We start from the raw sequence: 17898 nt of genomic DNA, 5'->3' as shown, positions 1-17898 counted from the left end.
CACCATTCGAGGTTACTAGATCGTACCTCCCCAGAATGGGTGTAGAACCTGGCAAAAGCAAAAACGAGGCTGCTGGGAACATGGCAAAAGACATGAAGTCTGTCTTGGACAAAACGCGCAAAGCGCTATTTAAAACTGCGGAGCAGATGAAAGACAGGGCAGAGCGTAGACGCTCTAAGGCCCCTGATTACAAGGTCGGCGACCTGGTCTGGTTAGACACCGACCACTTGAAATTAAAAGACCGGCAGTCTAGAAAACTGACCGAAAAGTGGATTGGCCCTTACCGGATTAAGGAAGTCAAACCTAATGCGGTGGAGCTGGAACTCCCAAAACGAATGAGGGTGGTACCCACGGTTAACATTAGCCGTGTGAAACCCTACAAAGGACCGCTGCCGGGACAGCGCGTAGACCGGCCCGGTCCGGTGGTAGTCACCCAGGAAGGTGAAGAAGAGTTCGAAGTCGAACAGGTGGTAGATGCACGCTTGAAGCGTGGAAAATTAGAGTTCCTGGTCCTATGGAAAGGCTATGGAGACGAGGACAGAACGTGGGAACCAGAATCCCATCTGGAAAACTCCCACGATGCTGTTCGCAAATTTTATTCTAGGAATCCCTCAGCTCCCAGGAAGCTTAGAGGCATGGATTCAAACCTTTTTAATTCCCTCTTTCAACCTATGCCCGAAAATTTTACCACTACCTCCGGAATTTGGTCTCGCCTGGAAGTCGAGCCTTAGAAGGGGGGTAGTGTTACGATAACACAATTTCCGGACATCTCCTTTCCTTTTTATTCTCCGCTTTAACTTTATACTTTAAGTGCCACGCGGCATTTCCCTTTCTCGCGCCGCGTTGCCTTTCTTTTACTTTTAGACTTAACTCTCTCACGCAGTGGAGCTGGCCATACGGGCTAGGCCCTGTGACATCATCAGCCACTGCCTTCATCAACTGTATAGTACACATGTACAAACAACCTGTAGTAGTATATATACCCCAATAGATCCAGGAGACTCCTCAGCGAGTCCTCCTGTTGTTAACCAACAAACTCTCTGCAGCTCAAGGGGTAACCACTCCCTCTTCATTTTCTTTATAGTGTGGTTCTGTGTGCGCCAGAGTAACTAACTCTTGGTTGTTACATCTCTTTACAAACCTCGACGAACCCTCAGACTTTGTTAAGCACTTCATGCGTAACACGGAGCTTACAAGTCAAATTCCGCCAGGTCACACCAAGTCCTGACGCTGGTGGTATGTGCGGTACGTACCGAAGCAGAGCTAGCAGTCCTTGATTGATTATCTTGGTGTGTGATTGCCTGTTTTGGTTGCCTAGTCACAACTCCATCATTGTTTTTGTTTCTCCAGACGCTTTGAGGCCCCAATCAGCTCAGTAAGTATCTGGCATTGTAGGGGCCTACCTATTGACGTTTTCTAGAAAGATATTGCAATATTCCCAGCACGAGATCTGGTCAAATCTGGCCATCTTTCCCTCAAAATTCACACTTCTGGAGTTCAAGAGCATAGTGTCAGGTCTGTCGTTGTTGCTACAGATAAGCTATTCACTAAATTCTTTCACAATTATATTCTCTATACTATATTCTACATCTGACAATTTTCTAGCTACCTGTACAGTGATCGTTGAGCCTCTGGAGGCCCAAGTACATATCTCTTACCGGTTGCATCCGGTGTCCAACGATAGTATAGGAGACTAGGTTGTACTATAGTTTGACATCACCATACCGTGCGAATATCACGGCCAGCTGTGAACGTAGTTTGGAGAAATGTTGTATGTGGCTGAAAGTGGCATGTCGTGAGTGTTTGCACAGCCGGACATGCGTCGGCTGCCCCGATTATTCCGTTTCGAACTTTTCGCAGAATCTCGAGTGATCACCACTACACTATAAAGCCACTATGAACGCACTTCACAAGGAGATATATAATGCGTAGACGGGGTTCTCATCATCTCTACAGGTAATGACAACGAATTAATCTCACATCCTTATAGCTCTACTCTAGGGGACCTATATCCTCTGCCCCTCAGCTCACTCACGGAAGCCCATGCTGCAACCTCAGGTACTTCTGGGTCCTCGGGTTCGCCTTCCACTCACGAAATAATACAGAGCTCTAAATTGGTTTATAGGATGGATTTAATGAGCTATGTAATGCAGCAGGACATTTCAGTGCAAACAAGACAGGCAAGGCATTGGAACATATACAGAATGGGCTTCTCCTAGTAATTGAGTATCCGCCTGGATGTATCAGCAACAACCCGAGGTCGATATATGACGCTCGAGGAAATACTTACGCCGACTATCGACTATAGCAATCGGCATGTATACCAAGTCGGCCGTAGAGGCAGACATAGCGCCCATGTTGGGTCAGCACCATCCAAGATGACGGCGCGATTTGGCTCAAGTTATCGCGTGATTGATGCAGGTCGCAAATAAAAACTTTTCGGTCAGCCAACATAGCGAATCTTGATAGCCCCTGCCCGATTCCGAGTTTCCAGAGCTGATAAAGTTAGTTATCAGACAGTCTTCTTCGCGCATGCAATATGAAGACTGACCTTTTAGTTCCTCGGCTTCTTCTCGTTGCTCATAATTCAAAACAAGGCGCTTGAGATGCTGCTGCTCTACTTTGTCTTGCAGCTGAGCAGAACGTGTATGAACAGCAAGAGCAGATTCGGCTGGAATTCGAAGTTGACGAGCCTGTTTTAAATTACAAACGACATTAAGAAATAGTTGTTAGTGTTCAGTATAGTATATACCTGCTGTTTGTTGCCCCGTTTCGTGATGATCGTGAAATTCATGACAGGTTGACCCTCGGTCCCATCCGCATCCGCATCTCCGTCGGTGTCATCCTCCGCGCGCTTCTTGCGTGCACCGGGAGGTAAAACAGCGGATTCCCACAATGACAAAGCAGTCTTCTTGTCAACCTTTCTTGATTCAGTTGAGGAGTCTGTAACCATTTTAGCGAGCTCCTTTGCAAACTCCGCATCTGCCTCCTCTGATGGGCCAAGATTCTCCTGGTTAGAGAGAACGATGACTGGCTCAGGTGACGGAGCACGGTCTTCGTTCTTACCGGGTATGAAGGTAAGCGGCTGGCTAAAGTAACGTTTACAAAAACAACGCATACCGAGGACTCTTGAGCGGTGTCTTCTTCATCATCATCCTGCCCTTGAGGTCGTCCGTTTTCATCCTCGCTGTCTTCGCCGCTATCTTCTCCTGGTGCCACTATAATGCCTTTAGCTATTTAGCAAACCAAAGCCAATGAATTTACTCACAGCCAGCATTTTGCATAGCCTGACTGAACATTTCATCGACAGCAGTGGCAGCATCCTCGATAGTCTTGAATGACGCCAACTTTGGTCGAACAGCCTAACAATTAAAGCAAGTCAAATACCATAGCTTGCAGCAAAAGACTCCATTTTACCTCCATCGAATCGGATAGCATAAAGTCCACATCCATAGGGATTTCCTCTTTACAAAGCACATAATACTAGATGAAATATATCAGCACGTCAGAGCTTGGAGAAAAGCATGTAAAATACTTGGAAAAAGGTTAAAAATCCATCTAGCTTCCTTTTTTGGGTCCCGCGGTCGAAGCACATGCCAACCGTGTCGAGCAACACACAGACAAGCCGAATTCTAAAGAAATCGTCCGGCATGTCCAACGGAGAAGGCTGATGAGGTAGTGGACGACCATCGGCTAGGTATTGAAACCAATAAACATAGCACTTTAGCGAATAGTTTGCCATCTCACCATGTCCAAAGGTCACTAGGGACCAAAGAGTGTCAAAGACGAGGCTTGAGCCAATGAGGCGATATATATACAGCTCTCCCAAGTATTTCATGGTAGCCAATCGACGCTGGTTTGTACTGTATACATTTTGCTCGAGGCCTCTACGGATATCCTCAAGGACTTGATCTACGACGGCGATCGCAAACGAGGGGTGATAGCGTTGCAGATCGTACGTCAACATTGCAAGCAGACTGACGTTGCTGTACTTGATCTTCCAGGGTTTCGTGAACACTTTATGTAGCGTGCGACGGATCGTTTGGTCTTCCCAGTCTAGCTTCCGAATGAGTTTCAGGACTTTGTCGATTGTCTTCTTAGTAAGAACGTCATAGATGAGATGACGAATGAAAAGCTCAAGCGGCATTCGTTCTTTTTCCTGGCGAGGGGCTCGTTCAGGGGGGTTGCACTATTTCAGTGGTTCAATGGGGTATTAGAGTAGCTACGAGTAAACTCTCGAGTGGAACGAACCTGGTAATAGGCATTCTCGAGCAAAAGAATCTGTCTCTGATCAAAATGCTGCATGCTTTGTTTACGTCTCATGAGCTCCAACTTGAAATCAAAACTCAGTCAGCAAATACCACTTGTTTTAGATGTCCATACCGGCTCACCATAGTCGCAAACCTTTCTCGTGTCTCTTCGCTTCTCAACAAAAACCGACCACAACCTTCGAGTAACAGCGCGATATTGTCAACATTTGTACCTGAAAAGTCATCCAGGCAGACTTTGAAGATGTGCAATATAAGGTGGGAAGGCACGACACGAAATTTCGTGAGATTTGACAAATAAGTTATATTCTACAAGGTTAATTTCATCACCTATCTGAACATCAGTTATCTACAAGAGAAAAACTCACTTTGTTCCTAACTTCTGCAAGTTCTTTCACCACGTTCTTCTTCCTTTGCAAATATCGAAATTCTTCGTCAAGCTATCCATTTTATCTGAGCGGCGTAATAGATTTAGGAGTACCAGCACTCACCAAACCGACGAGCTCTGTGCCAATATCTGGCATATATTTATTCAATGTTGCCACAAATCTCGAGTAATGCGGTAGCAAATCTGTGCGATTCTTCTGAACGGATGCCAAAAACTACAGGGGACGATCATTTCAGCCCACTGTCTAGTGTCAACCTTGACAAGCTGACCTTGACTAATCTCTTCCTTGCTGCCTTAGTGTTGAGAAAGGCAAAGTCAATTGCGGCTTGATCAACCAATGCCCGATTGGTGGTATCCGGAAGACGGGTAAGCAAAGCTGTCAGAAGCTGGGCAGACCCCTGAAGAGCTAGTTGTGGCGATAAAGGTGGGCTTGAAGGCTTGGGAGATGTAGGCGTCGCAGTCCTGCGACAACTATGTCCATAAAAACAACAAAAGATAGCATCACGACACTTACCCTGCATTCTGCTCATCATCTTCAGGTATTTCTTCTGGTCTCGATATGCTTGTGTCTCCATTCTGACCATTCAGCTTGAGCCCCTCCAACTCCTCTTCTAGCTTTTTCACTTCTACCTCGACCTTTTCTTTTTCTATCCTCTCTTTTTCTTCATCGACATCTTTATCACCTACTTCCTCAGAGTCAATACCCAAAACACTTTTAGGTACGAAATCCTTCAAATCTTGGATGTCTTCAAAGAATCTCCGCTCCTCTTCATCCTCCCATTTCCCACCAGAAACCATCAAAACATCTTCTGATTCGTCACCTAAGCCCATACCATTACTTGTTCCGATCTGAATGGAATCCGACTTCTGAGAGATGGTTGGAAGAGAAGGAAGAGGTTGGTACAACAGTTCAGAAAGCCTGGCATAACATGATAAATGAGATGTCAACTTGGATACATGCGAAACATACGTTTGACAGCTCGCAAGCAATTTCTCGTATCCTTTCGTCATCTTCTCATATGCTTGTTGTCTATCTTCAAATATCTCGCCAGAGCGAATGTATGCTTCATGGTTCCTTCGATCTTGTTCTTGCAAGCGCTATAAATTGATCACCATAATTAGTAAGCACAAGTTGAGACATGATAGCAAATATTAGAGAGAAAGATATGTGGAGTGACGTACTGACCTTATGTTCAATTACAAGCTTCTTACAGACAATTTCAAAATAGCCCTCGCACATGCGCTTTATGCGATCCCTTAAGTCTTGCTCAATCAATTCTTCTTCTTCTTTAATTATAGGGGGGAATGATGCTTGAACATCGTTTGTAGAGGCAGCTGACAAGGTGCCTGGCTCCGCATTCACTGGGATTTGTTTGGCTTGCGGAGGCACCAGACCGAGAAAAGGACGAGAATATGACTTGAGAAAAGTGGACAATAAGGGTAGCGATGACAAGGAAGGGTCATTCGACAACTAAATCTTGGTCATGAAAAATTCAGGTGACTGTATGCTAACAAAACACTTACCAGTTCCTTCAGGACTTTCATAACCCATTCTCCGCCACTTCTACTAGGTGCGTCTCTGATGATTCCGACTAATGCTAATTCAGAACACACTCGAAGGACAGGCCGTTGGCGCGCAACACGGGTTGCATCCTCTTTTTCACGCTGTTCTTGTGGCAAAGCCGCCAACTGGGAGCGGGAGGGTGGGCTAAGGACAGCAGATAGGGAGCTTATGAGGACCGGAGTGAAACTGGTTGAGAAACGTCGATGTAATGAAGATATAATCTGATGGTGGTTTAGTTCGAGGTATTCGTGATTTCGGAGCGGAGAAAATCAATATGCTTGCCTCTACAGCGCTCCACACGTCCTTTTCACTTTTACATCTTCCGATTCCCTCCACAGCAGCGCCTGCTATTTCGTCCACGTACTTCTCTAGAGATAGAGAATCGATGTCTTTGAGAATATGATCATGGTTCTCGGTTCCAATAGACTGGCGCATTCGTTTGATAAGAGCGGTATGCCTCTTGAGTGACGAGTCTAGCTTTGAAGATTCTGGTCATGACCATGGCTCATCAGTCGAGTAAAATATAAACCAGGAGTTAGGCTTACCTTGGCTATCTAGACCCAGGTTAAGTTCCTTGAGCTTTGCACGCTTCATCTGGCGGGCCCTCTCCTCGTCCACTTTGGAAAGATTTGTAGGCTCCATGACAGTTCAATTTCGATCTGTTTATGAAGTTGGAAGAGAGCCACGAGTCGTCGCTGTTGTTGAAGTCGGTCTGACTCTGTTGAAGTAAGTTCAAGTTCTACTCGTGCGGGACCCGCTGGAACGTGATGACCAAATACAATCAGTCACGCCTGCACCATATGATAAACAATTGTGCCACACAACTTCAACCGAACTTGAATTTGAATGGCACTCCACCACTTTTAAATTTAAACTAGTTTCCTAAGCCTCATTTGTTCATAGAATACACAGAACCCATATATTATTCTCTATGCAATTATCGCATTACATACATTAGGTGATCTTACTCGCATTATACACTTTTAGAACCTTAACATCATCCCGCCGCTCGGCCACGATGGTACATACACCAACGGGGGAGACGAATCGTGCGATGGGCACTTTGTTTCCTGTTAAGTTAGCTGCCAAGAGATGCGGAAATGTCGTAATCGGTTCAGCTTTGCTCAAGCACCGTTTATTTGCAACTTCATCTCATCCACCTGCGAATCTCAGCACCCTCGCTCATCTAGCTTATGGTTATGCTTAGAATTCAACCTTAGGGTTGCCACTGGGACGCATGCATGCCATCTGGCTCTGTGATCAACCCAGACGGCGAGGACGAGCAACGTAGTCTCTGCCATGCTCCACTGCACAGGTAAGTGATATCGATCTAACCAGAGTTGTTCAGGGAGGACGCTGCTTATGACTCGGAATATCAAGTTGCCTCCCATAATCGCCTTCTATATGCTGAATTTAACGTCAAGTAAGTGCTAGTATAGCTTGAATTTGACTTACCAGTTACCAACTGCGACTCGAGCCATGTATCATCGATTGTACAGCTTCAGGGCCACACCGAACGATAGTATATATTCAGTAAGTGCTGGGTCGTATCACAAATGCATAGAATTTGTGTTGCTCAATATACGGTGTTTGAGGTTATTCCATTAGGCCATCTTGATTCATCGCGCTCTGTGCCAATCACTCTTACGATAGCTGTATGCATGCGCTGCGTGCTCGTCACTTCACTGGTTTCTCTTTGCTGTATTACTCATCCAGTCCTCTCAATTTATGGCGAAAACGTATTGTCGCACTCATTCGGGCGATTCACCAGGAACTAGTCAAACAAGAACTCCGCCCAAAATTTCATCTATGCAAAAGTTCATATTAGGGCAAACAAACCTTAGTTGGGATGTAAAAGTACGTTAATCTGATCTCAGTATTGCCTGAGCATCCTGTATCAGATGCTATGCCACCTCGCTCCACTGTCCAGTTATGTTTCCGCCTAGCGTTGATCCTATTGTGAAACGTTTGCTGAATTTCAAGTCTGCATTTGATAGACCGCGAAGCGGAGACTTCTAATCAATCGAATATCAATCAGGACTTGATCAGAACAATAGCTATGGAACGGGTGGATAACCCTGTAGCTATAGCAAGCCAAGGGTGTATAAATTCGATATCATTTGATTTAAGCGCTGACCTCCACTAACAAGAGACCACGAATGACAAAAGGGACACAACACCGGAACAGAAGTAATTAAATTCACAATGGCTGAATTTACAACATTCTATCCAACAACACGCACTGTTAAAACACTATTTTTATGGCATTGGATAGCGAGGATCAAGGATCAACACGAAATCGAATACAAATGAAGCAGCACTATGGAAAATATGCAAAGCAGTGGGGACATAGCCGACGAAATTCTGCATAAGGAGCCGTGATGCATAAAGGGTGATGGAAGTCGGAGGCGTGATGCTAAAATTAACAACAGCTAAGCATCTAGGATATAATACTTATACATACTATCAGTATGGGGGTCAGGCAGGGTTCAATCGAAAGCAAGAGTACAGGAAGGCAAAGCGAGAGCAGTGCAGCGAGAAATCGTATGAAAGAGCTCGAAGTATACTAAAGGGCCACAGCGCATCGGCATCAGCAACTTGGATAAGGGTAAGAGGACCAGACATACCAACGAAAACAGACCTAATAATGGACGACTAGTAGCGATCAGCGACTCCGCCCTTCTCCATCATCATCCTCCCGCTGTGTCGTAGTAGTCGTACGAGTCGCCGCGGCGGTGGCCACCATCAGTCTGGGGACGCTGTGACAGGGCTCTTTGCTGAGGAGAATTCGAGTGAAGATATGCTTTGCGGTGACTTGACGAAGAGTGGATACCCGGGACGAATAACGCGCCACGATTATACGAGCTACGCTCTTTTCTCCGAATATGGGTAGGCTTCGGGAAGGGTTCCGGCAGGCCTTGGTTTGGTCCGGAGGAATAAAATATTTTCGGGCGCCAGTCCTCTATCTCGTCCATGATGCAAGAATTTTTGAATTTTTCAACGAGAGCTTCCTTGCCCCTGGGGAATACGTCGGTTCGTTTTTTGGATAGCACACATTAAAAAAGACTTACTGATAATTGGCATAGCTCATGTGGAGAACTTTCTCGCTCGAATACATGTTCCTTCCCCCATCACGTTAGACTCGAAGTAAAGAACATTCTTGTGACTCACCATTTTTTACCTAGTCTTGACTTTGCGAAGAGCTCTAAATCCTGGACAGTGATAAAGTTCACAAACGCGTAACCAACATTGCAGCCTAAATAAACAAGCTTTAGTATAACCAATTCTAGATTGCTCGGGGTACACATGCCGTTCTGGAAATCCATCCTCAAATACAAGAAGTCGATCCTCCGATGACACACTTTGTCGATATACGCAATCAACTCCTTGTCGGTCATTTTATTTGGGATATTTTTCACCATGACTGTCGTACGCGTATCTGACCCATTCTCAAGCCTTCGAATATCAAGCTGATTACGCTCGGAGACAGCAGAGGATGAAGCAGGAGGGTTGCGAGAATGAGGTTCAGCTCGCGGAGGCTGGACGAAGTAAGGTACGCTGTGCGGGGGTGGGGGATACACAGGTGTGGGATGCTGTGGGGGGACATGATATGGATAATTGTACATCGGCTGCTGAGGATAGCCATGGTGATGGGTAGGCTGGAGAAGGCCTGGTCCCCACTCCTCTCCATGGTTGGACATGGCGTCAGGATGCATCCAAGAAGCCCAGGGATCCCAATACATCTGCGCCCCACCCGGGGAAGGGACCAACGGAAAGTTGACAATCGCAGGATGGTGGTGTGCCTGAGCAGACGATGCATCCGGACCATAATACCACACACCTTCTCTCTGGGGTGCCTCCATGGCTGCACTCGGGTGACGTTCATAGTAATAACTAGCAGTCGCATGGTATGGTTCGGTGATCGGTGACACCTCTGGTGCTTCGACGCTGCCTATCTGACTGTGGTCCTCGAAACTTGCATGGTATTCATTGTTGGAAGGAAGATGCATATTATTATGTGGGTGGAAGTATCCTCCCTGACGCCCGTCGACGGGGCCCCTCTGCATGGCGTCAGGATAATGATAGCTGGAGCTGCGCCTGCTAGTCACTGAAGGCCCGCCAGGATACGCCATACGAGGTGCTGTGTCTGGAACTGACGGCCTTCTTAGTGCAGAGGGAACTTGAGACGTCGACTCGAGACCTCGAAAGACGGAAGACGACACTTTATCTGTGTCGTCGAAATTCCTCCGATTACCTGTATTAGTTGTGCCCTTACGGCTTCTAACAACTGCCGCTTGTTGGTATTCTGTTTCTGCGTGGAAATCCAATCCCTCTGGCACGTCTGCAGCAGAATGCACATGGTTCGTGTCTTTGTTAGTAGACGTTGTGCTAGGAGCGTCGTAACGGGCGGCGGCGGGGGTCTTCGCTTCCGCGGGAGACGCATCCCGGGTGTGACGTCCCTCAAGAGACTTCTTAGCTTCGCCATCCAAGTCTTTGGCGGAGTCTTCCCCGAATCGGCCTCGGTTGATCATGGAAAACTTCACATTGTCAATAATTCGGTTATCGAGGTCGCTCCAGGCCGACTGCGTGGCCCGGATATCGTAATAGTCGATGAGGAAAAGCTAATAGTCACTGTGATCAGCATAGGGCATCGGTTTTAAAAACAATGACACCAAATCAGCAAAGTGTGCTCTGGCCATTTGCTAAGCCACATATATGCTCGGAAAGCGCCCGTGCTGCACGGAATTACAAATCTCGGCATATCAACAAATATGCAGTATGATGTGGTAGAATGGGTACAGGACATACAGAAGCCGCAAATATTCCAAATTATACAACCAGGATGATGTAAAAGAAAAGGAGAGGTCACACACCTGTTGATGGTCGTCGCCACGAACGAAACGGAATAGACACAGATCCCCGTGGGTCGATAAAATACTTTTCACTCTAGTAAGACTAGGAAGATGTTTGTCAACAGCGAAACCATCCGTGCGCCCGCGCCCAGAAGCCGCCTCGACCTCACCAACAGATAGCAAAAAGTCGCTGTCATACAGCGGCTTGAAAGACGAGCCTGATTTGTCTATCAGCTGGGTAGATGAAGAGATAGACAAATCGTCACTAGTTTATAGCGTTTGATGTAAGCTAAACCTACCTCTGCAAATTCGCGGGGTGCTAAGAACGCGCAGTGAATATCCTCGTCCCAGCTGTCGTGATTATTCTTCGTTCCAACTTTTTGTTTGTCCTTTCCTTTTCCTTCGACTGCACTGATGTTTCGCCTCTCTTCGATGAGGGACTTCATCCGCTTAGCTTTACGGTAATCGTATAATTCGAGGATAACAGTGCATTTATCTCGGTAAGAGAAGTTAAAATTATGGATCACCTGGTCAGCAGCGCTATTGTTGGCGGTAGATGTGGGCTGGTTTCGGAGCAAGTTCGCTTCCCCTTGAGAAGCGTACTCCGTCGTGTCACAAGAGGATGCGATAACAGAGAGAAGTGTTCGTAGGACGTCTTCGGGTATGTCTTGCGGGACATTACGAAGCTACAAGGATACGTGTAAATAATAGCGCATATATGCTGAAAAATAAACATTTACGATGAGAAATCGACTTTGGGAGACCTGAGGTAGATCGGCTTTGGTGGCCACCTTGTCTTTCTGGGCATCTATTTTTTCGTGAGAATCGTTTGCTTCAGGATCTGTGCTGTCGCTCTTGAGAGAGGAAGAGGGAGTGAGAGGCGGGGTGAGATAATGGGACTTGTGGGATTTGCGAGAAAGATCGTTTGATAAGCGAGAAGGCTGCCTTGTGGTGGGTTTAAGAGAGGAAGGAAGGTCGAGAGGACCAAAACGGGGCAAGTCGGATGTGGAACTGTGTGAGGCAGTGGGGGAACGGGAGACGTGGGGTGGAATGGGGCCGTCACGGGGAGGAAGCCTTGAAATAATAAAAATATTAACGGCGAGTAAGCGGAATAAACCAGCACGTGAAAGATGACAAACTTACCATAGATTAGGCAAAGACGGCGAGTGCTGTAGACGAGGAGGATGGGGACGGGGTGCAGGGGTACGAGGAGAGCTGGCTTCAAAATGAGCCATGGAAAGTCAAGGGGAAAGAGCGTCGTAGAAGAGATACGGCTGCAAGGAGTGTATATAAGACGGAGAGGATAAGAAGACGATTGAAAGAGGAATGTTGGGATGCAAGTTTAATTTAACGGCGCAAATTGACGTGTTGGGAACTACGAGAAAGTAAATTGCGACAGAAAGATCTCAGGCAGAAAAGAAGAATGTCGGATTCACGAAAATTACGTCGGAAGCTGGATACAAGGAACTGCGAAGCAGCCGTGATCGCTAGTGAGGAACGGAGGACGATATCAATGTTGCAGCGCAGAGGAGAAAAGAGAAGGAAGAGAAGCTCTGGAAATACAGGACGTGGGCAGGTGGCGTAGCGGGAGGACTCAGAAGGACACAGCACGGACAAGGCGCTGCTGGTATCACAGACAGCAGAAAACAAAGCATCCACACAGGCGGGACGGAACAATGCTGGATGGAGGAGAAGCTGTGCACACACTCAAGGAAGCGCTGAGAGGATGATGACCGCTTGAATTAGTTTTTCATGGTATGTGCTGGTGGTACATGGGCAGACTGGATGCGGCAATGACTGAATTGGTATCGAAGAGCGTTGCGAGTTCCTTACGACGTCTGTCAGCTCAGATGCTCCTGTCGCAGTCGTGAATCGTCGCGTGTCGAGGCGACCATGCGGGTGCTCGTCGCACAAGACGCTGCATATCGAGCATGCCTTAAAAAGAGGATCTCGGTTCCAATTTCGCCAACGCTTCGGCGACTGTTTTGGACAAGAAGACGCCTCCAAGGCCCAATCTCATTATTCCCGAGCCTTCATTTTTGACAGATCTAATTCGGTTTTCTTCCCCACCCCTGCTAGTCAGTCTGTTGGCTCCCCTATTACGGAATCTCACCTACCCCATCCCTTTCCAGGGTCACTCTCGCCACTTCCCGTCTCTTCCTCCCTCCATCCTCCCCATGTTACCAGCCGCGGCATGTTTTCTCGCGGAGATAACTTCTTGGTTACAGTTATCTTTGCGCCCCTCCAATGTCGACCTCGCGACTGTCCATATCCATACGTTGTTCTTTTCCGCCGAATCATATCTTTTGTCCTGTTATTGCAATTGTAGGCACCTTCTTCTGCTTATTTGGCTGTCACCGTTCCTACTTAGACAGTACACTCCCTATTCGACGTCTGAACTCCGCCTGTTAGAGATCTCCTGCATTTTTCGTATCTTCGACTCCACCGACTATGTTACCGCTCCACCTGCAGTGTTGTGCCAGGTAATCCTATGTCTCACGACGCTTCTTTTCGGAATTGTCATTTCTCATCAAATCAATCTCTGAACACGGACTATGCCGTCCGGCAATCCACCAAGACGCAACAGACCTCGACGCGGATAGCAAGACCATTCTCTGTATCCCACTGTGATCATCGTTAGATCTGATATTCCCGGAGTTATTGCGTAGAACTCACTAGCGGCCACTGCTCTTTGACAGCCGCACTTCTCGGTCCTTTCGCTCGTCTGAGCGCACTAGCTGGACCGCAGCCGACGATCACTGCCGAAAAGCGACCATTGAAGATTTTGAACACAGGTAGTACCGTAAGCCGTCAGCAGGTCAACAATCAGCCTCGTAATTTATCGCTATGCTTGGTTGGTTCCATGGCGTAAGGGCGTCGGGACCATGGAGATTGACGGACAGCCACGTGGTCCATACTCGCGGCATCAAATCGGAGTGGCTGACTCCTGTATTGACTTGTTCCTCCGTTTTGCACTAATGAAATCTTATGCCAGCTGCTTGGCCAGTATAATTAAGCCGCGTGAAACTATCTCCCGTATCTCCCATATGGACCTCTCAATTTGACTGATACTGCGACAACCACAAACCTTGCCGATGATGTAAATTTGTTTCGTCGCCGTCGCATCTGTCTTCAAGTTTTCTGACAGACGGATCAGGAAAACTGGTACCATCCGGACTGATGACGCAGGCTGTCGTACAATATGGGCATGATGTGGTAAGGATTAATATTGCCAAAGTAACTCGACTACCCAAAGTAACTCGACTACCCACGAACGGGCGGACTTTCTACAACTTGACTAAACCGTTCATCGGCGTCTAATCGTCAATGCTCGTTCAGAAGCCGTGTTAGACCTTCCAGTCCAAGGCTTGGGTGGTTTCGCCAGTCTGTTCATTGGTCATTCACATAGCTTCTGGTCTAAAGAGTCCATGTTCGGTAGGTGCGAAGGCATTCCATTATCAACCTTCCATTTCGCACTGACCGGCCGAAAATAGAAGGCAGCTTATCCAACCGAAAATTGGTCAACTCCTACGGCCAATGCACGGGGCCGCTGGGGAGAAAAATGCACTGTGATTGCCTAGTAGTGATCCCGGTCCTAAGGCTTACCTCGATTCCGATCACTCGTACATTGGCACAATGAATGATGGACGTCCCACATTCGGAACAACTAGCAAATGATCGAACTATGTTTCCAAAACTAAACCGATAATGTACAATCTCGGTGCCGATTTTGACGATGCATGCAAACTTCTGACATTCTCAAAAGAGTGAAACGGAGGGATGGCAAGGTGAACGATACCGATACTAGTAGGACCTTTGATCCAGCCGTCCGTCAATGACCGGGTTATACGTTCATCCGTCCCAGTAAGTTCATTCACATAAATGATGAAACGATACTGTCATTACTTTACTGGTCCAGTGACTGACTTGTCTATTCACGGGCCGTCTGCCCGCGCGAGGCCCCTGACTCCTTCCGATAGTTTTTTCTGTCTGGTCAAAAATACGGCATTACACCTGTTATCGGATACCAGGTCACGCTGCAAAGACGAAATTTCTCAGCCGTTGTTCCATTTCTGTTCTCGTCCAGTGCACTCGGGTTCTCCGGCGAGGAGCGCATCCCACATTATATTTCCAGCCGACAGGACTGCGAAATTACTTCACTACAACCAAGTTGGCGTATCGACCAGTGACTGATCGTCGGCTTTAGCATGTAAGTAATTTGGATTGGCTGTGTCGATCCCCACTCACCCGGTAGTATAGACATAGACAAAGGTCGCCATATTACGTGATATATCAAGAGGTTTATGGAAGCCATGGCGAAAGTTCTCGAATATGGTTTTCATCAGGTTTCCGCTACCTTCCAGGAAATACATAGACTTACGGCTGTCGTTACGCCGCAGATGTGGTTGCAGCATCCATACAGAGCAACTGACGGTAATATATAGTGATTCCCTTACATATGTCAGGTTCGGGAGTTTGACACTTACGAAGTCCAAGCAAGGCTCCCGCAATCATGGAGGGAGACCTCGCGTTGCAGCTCGTACTTAGTAGGTGTGTAACCAGATATCTCAAACTAACAATAGATTCTCTAAATTTTGTCATCAACATATTGATGGTTGGTGAAAGGAATTAAAGGAAGATGGATGTCTTTACAAAACTTGAATGATTTACTTCATTGATGAGACACCTCTTCGAAATCACCAAATTCCAGCTGACAGTTGCGGCATTCTTCATAAAACAATATAACTCGTCTTAGTATCCATCTCCCCTGTATCTATGCTAGTGCTTGTAATTCAAAGTCCCTGAACATTGAACTTGTTTCTTATGTAAACGCTGAATCATTTACGTAACCAGGCGTGAGATAATAAGTCCCTACTCAGGTCTAATTCAATTCCAGCAAGTCCTGTTTGAGTGTGCTACAACGACTTCCAACGAAATTTTGGTTTTTCCATTGAGAACTGTAGACGCAGACCAGTGTTAACATGCCGTTCTACCAAATGCTCTGTATTACTGCTCACTACAAAGAATACGTACGTGTCGCGTTTTGTCTACGGTTTTTTTCTTCATTTTGATCATAAATAAACATGTAGAGACACATCAAGGATCTGGTTCAAATGTCAGCAAAGCATGTCATGAACGCAGGAGGCGTGGTCCGGAATATCAACTACTGGGGTACACAGACGCTGCCGCAAAGAATGCAAAGACATCAACAATACTACAACACCGGAGAGTGAGTATTGTTCTTATATACGTGGATATCTTGTTTCGCCTGGGGAATGTCAGAAAAGCAACACTATAACCCAAGAATGACTACGACGACATTCCCTTCGTTTATCTTTCCTGGTCTTTCGAATCTACTTACTCACCGTGCTTTATGTTCCCAGTTACTGGACGATGCACTTTGACACCTCCCCACGAACGCTCCGTACGCTGGGTGGTATCATGCGACGCGACCCCCGTGTAATACGATGGACGATGCTCAAGCTGGGCGAAAAAGTCGAAGACGTGGTCAAACCACCAGAAAAGACTGTGGAACGTGACGGGTATCTCAGAATACCACAAAGCAAGGAGACCATGCCCACTTGGCAAAACCAGTAGCTGTCTACGAGATTGTGGAGGATTTATCTGACTGTAGAGGCAGTTATATTCATGTGGTGGAGCTATCCTGATCAGTATTATATTGCAGCTCATTATTAGCATCTTCCCTCTCACACCCTCGAAGATCTGCGGAGTGCCCCTCTCTACCCTGTTGTACTTATTTTTGTCCTGTCAGCATTTTTCCGCTTTATCCATTCGATTGCGCCCCAGAGACCATCTATGACAGTCACGCCGTCCAGATTCTCTCCTTCCTCTTTCCTTTCCCCTTCTCCATCCGGACCTGGCCTTCGAATCAACAACGCGTGCATATTGGCAGCACGGGCGCCGTGATAATCGCTATCAAAAAATGAGCGTCCGCACAGTATGTTTAATTACGGCTACTTGCCAGTCCAGTTCATCTCCAACATGCACGCTGTCTATGACATTCACTGCCTCTGTTTTACCTTCCAATGATTGGTGTGGTGATTGACAAGCTCGAAGGAATATTTCGGCAGCGGGTTTCTCGACCCCTGTTTCTTCGCTAAGAAGGACTGGATTCAAGTAAGGGAGCACTTCCAGATCTTCCAGCACCGAACCTAAAATTTCGTCAAGTACGAGCGTTAAGTGGAAGCAGCCATAGAAAGACATACGCATACGACAATCAGTATTGCTAACCAAAGCCGTGCGGATGTTCATTCGATGCAGCTCGCGCACTGCTCACCAAGTTTAGCGAGCAATAAAATGGTGAAGATGTGTTAACGTACGTACAGGAAGAGAATCATCGAATAGTTTGTAGCCTTCCTTGGAACTGAAGCGAGACAGAAGCCTTGGGACGATGTGAGGGAGTGAATCCTCTACGGCTACACAGGGACATTATGTTGGCACGAGGTAAAGATGTCTCCCATTCTTAGATTACCTTGTGCATCTGCCCCAGCACCGACAGCCGTGCGTCTAATGACATCAGTCCACCATCCTCGGACACCGTCGTCTCCTTGGTACACAGGGTTAGTGCTCTGTACGTGTTTCAAGGCTACGTTTCGATGGTGGTCTTCAAACAATGAATTGAAAAACACGGAACGTCACCTACCAGCCTTGAAGGACAGCTTTAGAGAGTGTGGATTGAGGACGCCAATGTATGGAGCAAATGTGTCCGAATATTGAGCATATATTGGTGAACGCGGTGTCAAGAGCGTGTGCAGGGCGTCGAAGGTAACGAGCCTAATTGTCATTAATATGGTCTATGACTGC

The 17898-nt window shown here is 46.9% G+C and overlaps 6 protein-coding genes across 6 annotated transcripts; 3 read left to right on the top strand and 3 right to left on the bottom strand.

Moving 5' to 3' along the window:
- Positions 1 to 2107: 2107 nt before the first annotated feature.
- SERLADRAFT_448582 (uncharacterized protein) lies at positions 2108 to 6968 on the bottom strand (the record flags this gene model as incomplete). Its single annotated transcript, XM_007317681.1, has 19 exons — positions 2108 to 2496; positions 2552 to 2693; positions 2753 to 3061; positions 3121 to 3218; positions 3269 to 3362; positions 3418 to 3483; positions 3536 to 3693; positions 3748 to 4189; positions 4252 to 4332; positions 4392 to 4577; positions 4637 to 4708; positions 4760 to 4870; positions 4926 to 5118; positions 5171 to 5575; positions 5627 to 5754; positions 5843 to 6127; positions 6181 to 6441; positions 6503 to 6708; positions 6766 to 6968. 19 exons carry the CDS (start codon positions 6860 to 6862, stop codon positions 2444 to 2446), a joined length of 3387 nt encoding a protein of 1128 aa, XP_007317743.1.
- A 1499-nt stretch (positions 6969 to 8467) lies between these two features.
- On the bottom strand, positions 8468 to 9754 carry SERLADRAFT_466059 (uncharacterized protein; the record flags this gene model as incomplete). The annotated part of the gene is made up of 5 exons (XM_007317680.1): positions 8468 to 8786; positions 8848 to 9238; positions 9292 to 9342; positions 9392 to 9476; positions 9531 to 9754. The coding sequence occupies 4 exons, from the start codon at positions 9640 to 9642 to the stop codon at positions 8911 to 8913; spliced, it is 576 nt and encodes a 191-aa protein (XP_007317742.1).
- Positions 9755 to 10494: 740 nt separating this feature from the next.
- On the top strand, positions 10495 to 11271 carry SERLADRAFT_466054 (uncharacterized protein; the record flags this gene model as incomplete). Its single annotated transcript, XM_007317679.1, has 1 exon — positions 10495 to 11271. One exon carries the CDS (start codon positions 10573 to 10575, stop codon positions 10879 to 10881), a length of 309 nt encoding a protein of 102 aa, XP_007317741.1.
- Positions 11272 to 13389: 2118 nt separating this feature from the next.
- Positions 13390 to 13936, top strand: SERLADRAFT_387863 (uncharacterized protein; the record flags this gene model as incomplete). The annotated part of the gene is made up of 2 exons (XM_007317678.1): positions 13390 to 13698; positions 13750 to 13936. Coding segments are annotated over 2 exons (321 nt in total), but the record flags the coding sequence as incomplete, so codon positions are not given.
- A 2049-nt stretch (positions 13937 to 15985) lies between these two features.
- SERLADRAFT_387862 (uncharacterized protein) lies at positions 15986 to 16771 on the top strand (the record flags this gene model as incomplete). Its single annotated transcript, XM_007317677.1, has 3 exons — positions 15986 to 16103; positions 16164 to 16303; positions 16458 to 16771. 3 exons carry the CDS (start codon positions 16056 to 16058, stop codon positions 16669 to 16671), a joined length of 402 nt encoding a protein of 133 aa, XP_007317739.1.
- A 43-nt stretch (positions 16772 to 16814) lies between these two features.
- SERLADRAFT_369015 (uncharacterized protein) lies at positions 16815 to 17879 on the bottom strand (the record flags this gene model as incomplete). The annotated part of the gene is made up of 7 exons (XM_007317676.1): positions 16815 to 17007; positions 17057 to 17114; positions 17142 to 17246; positions 17301 to 17363; positions 17415 to 17510; positions 17567 to 17680; positions 17738 to 17879. The coding sequence occupies 7 exons, from the start codon at positions 17877 to 17879 to the stop codon at positions 16815 to 16817; spliced, it is 771 nt and encodes a 256-aa protein (XP_007317738.1).
- Between the last annotated feature and the right edge of the window lie 19 nt (positions 17880 to 17898).

Source organism: Serpula lacrymans, assembly GCF_000218685.1.
Source record: "Serpula lacrymans var. lacrymans S7.9 unplaced genomic scaffold SERLAscaffold_6, whole genome shotgun sequence".
Lineage (NCBI taxonomy): Eukaryota > Fungi > Basidiomycota > Agaricomycetes > Boletales > Serpulaceae > Serpula > Serpula lacrymans.
This window is presented reverse-complemented; position numbering and strand designations above follow the sequence as displayed.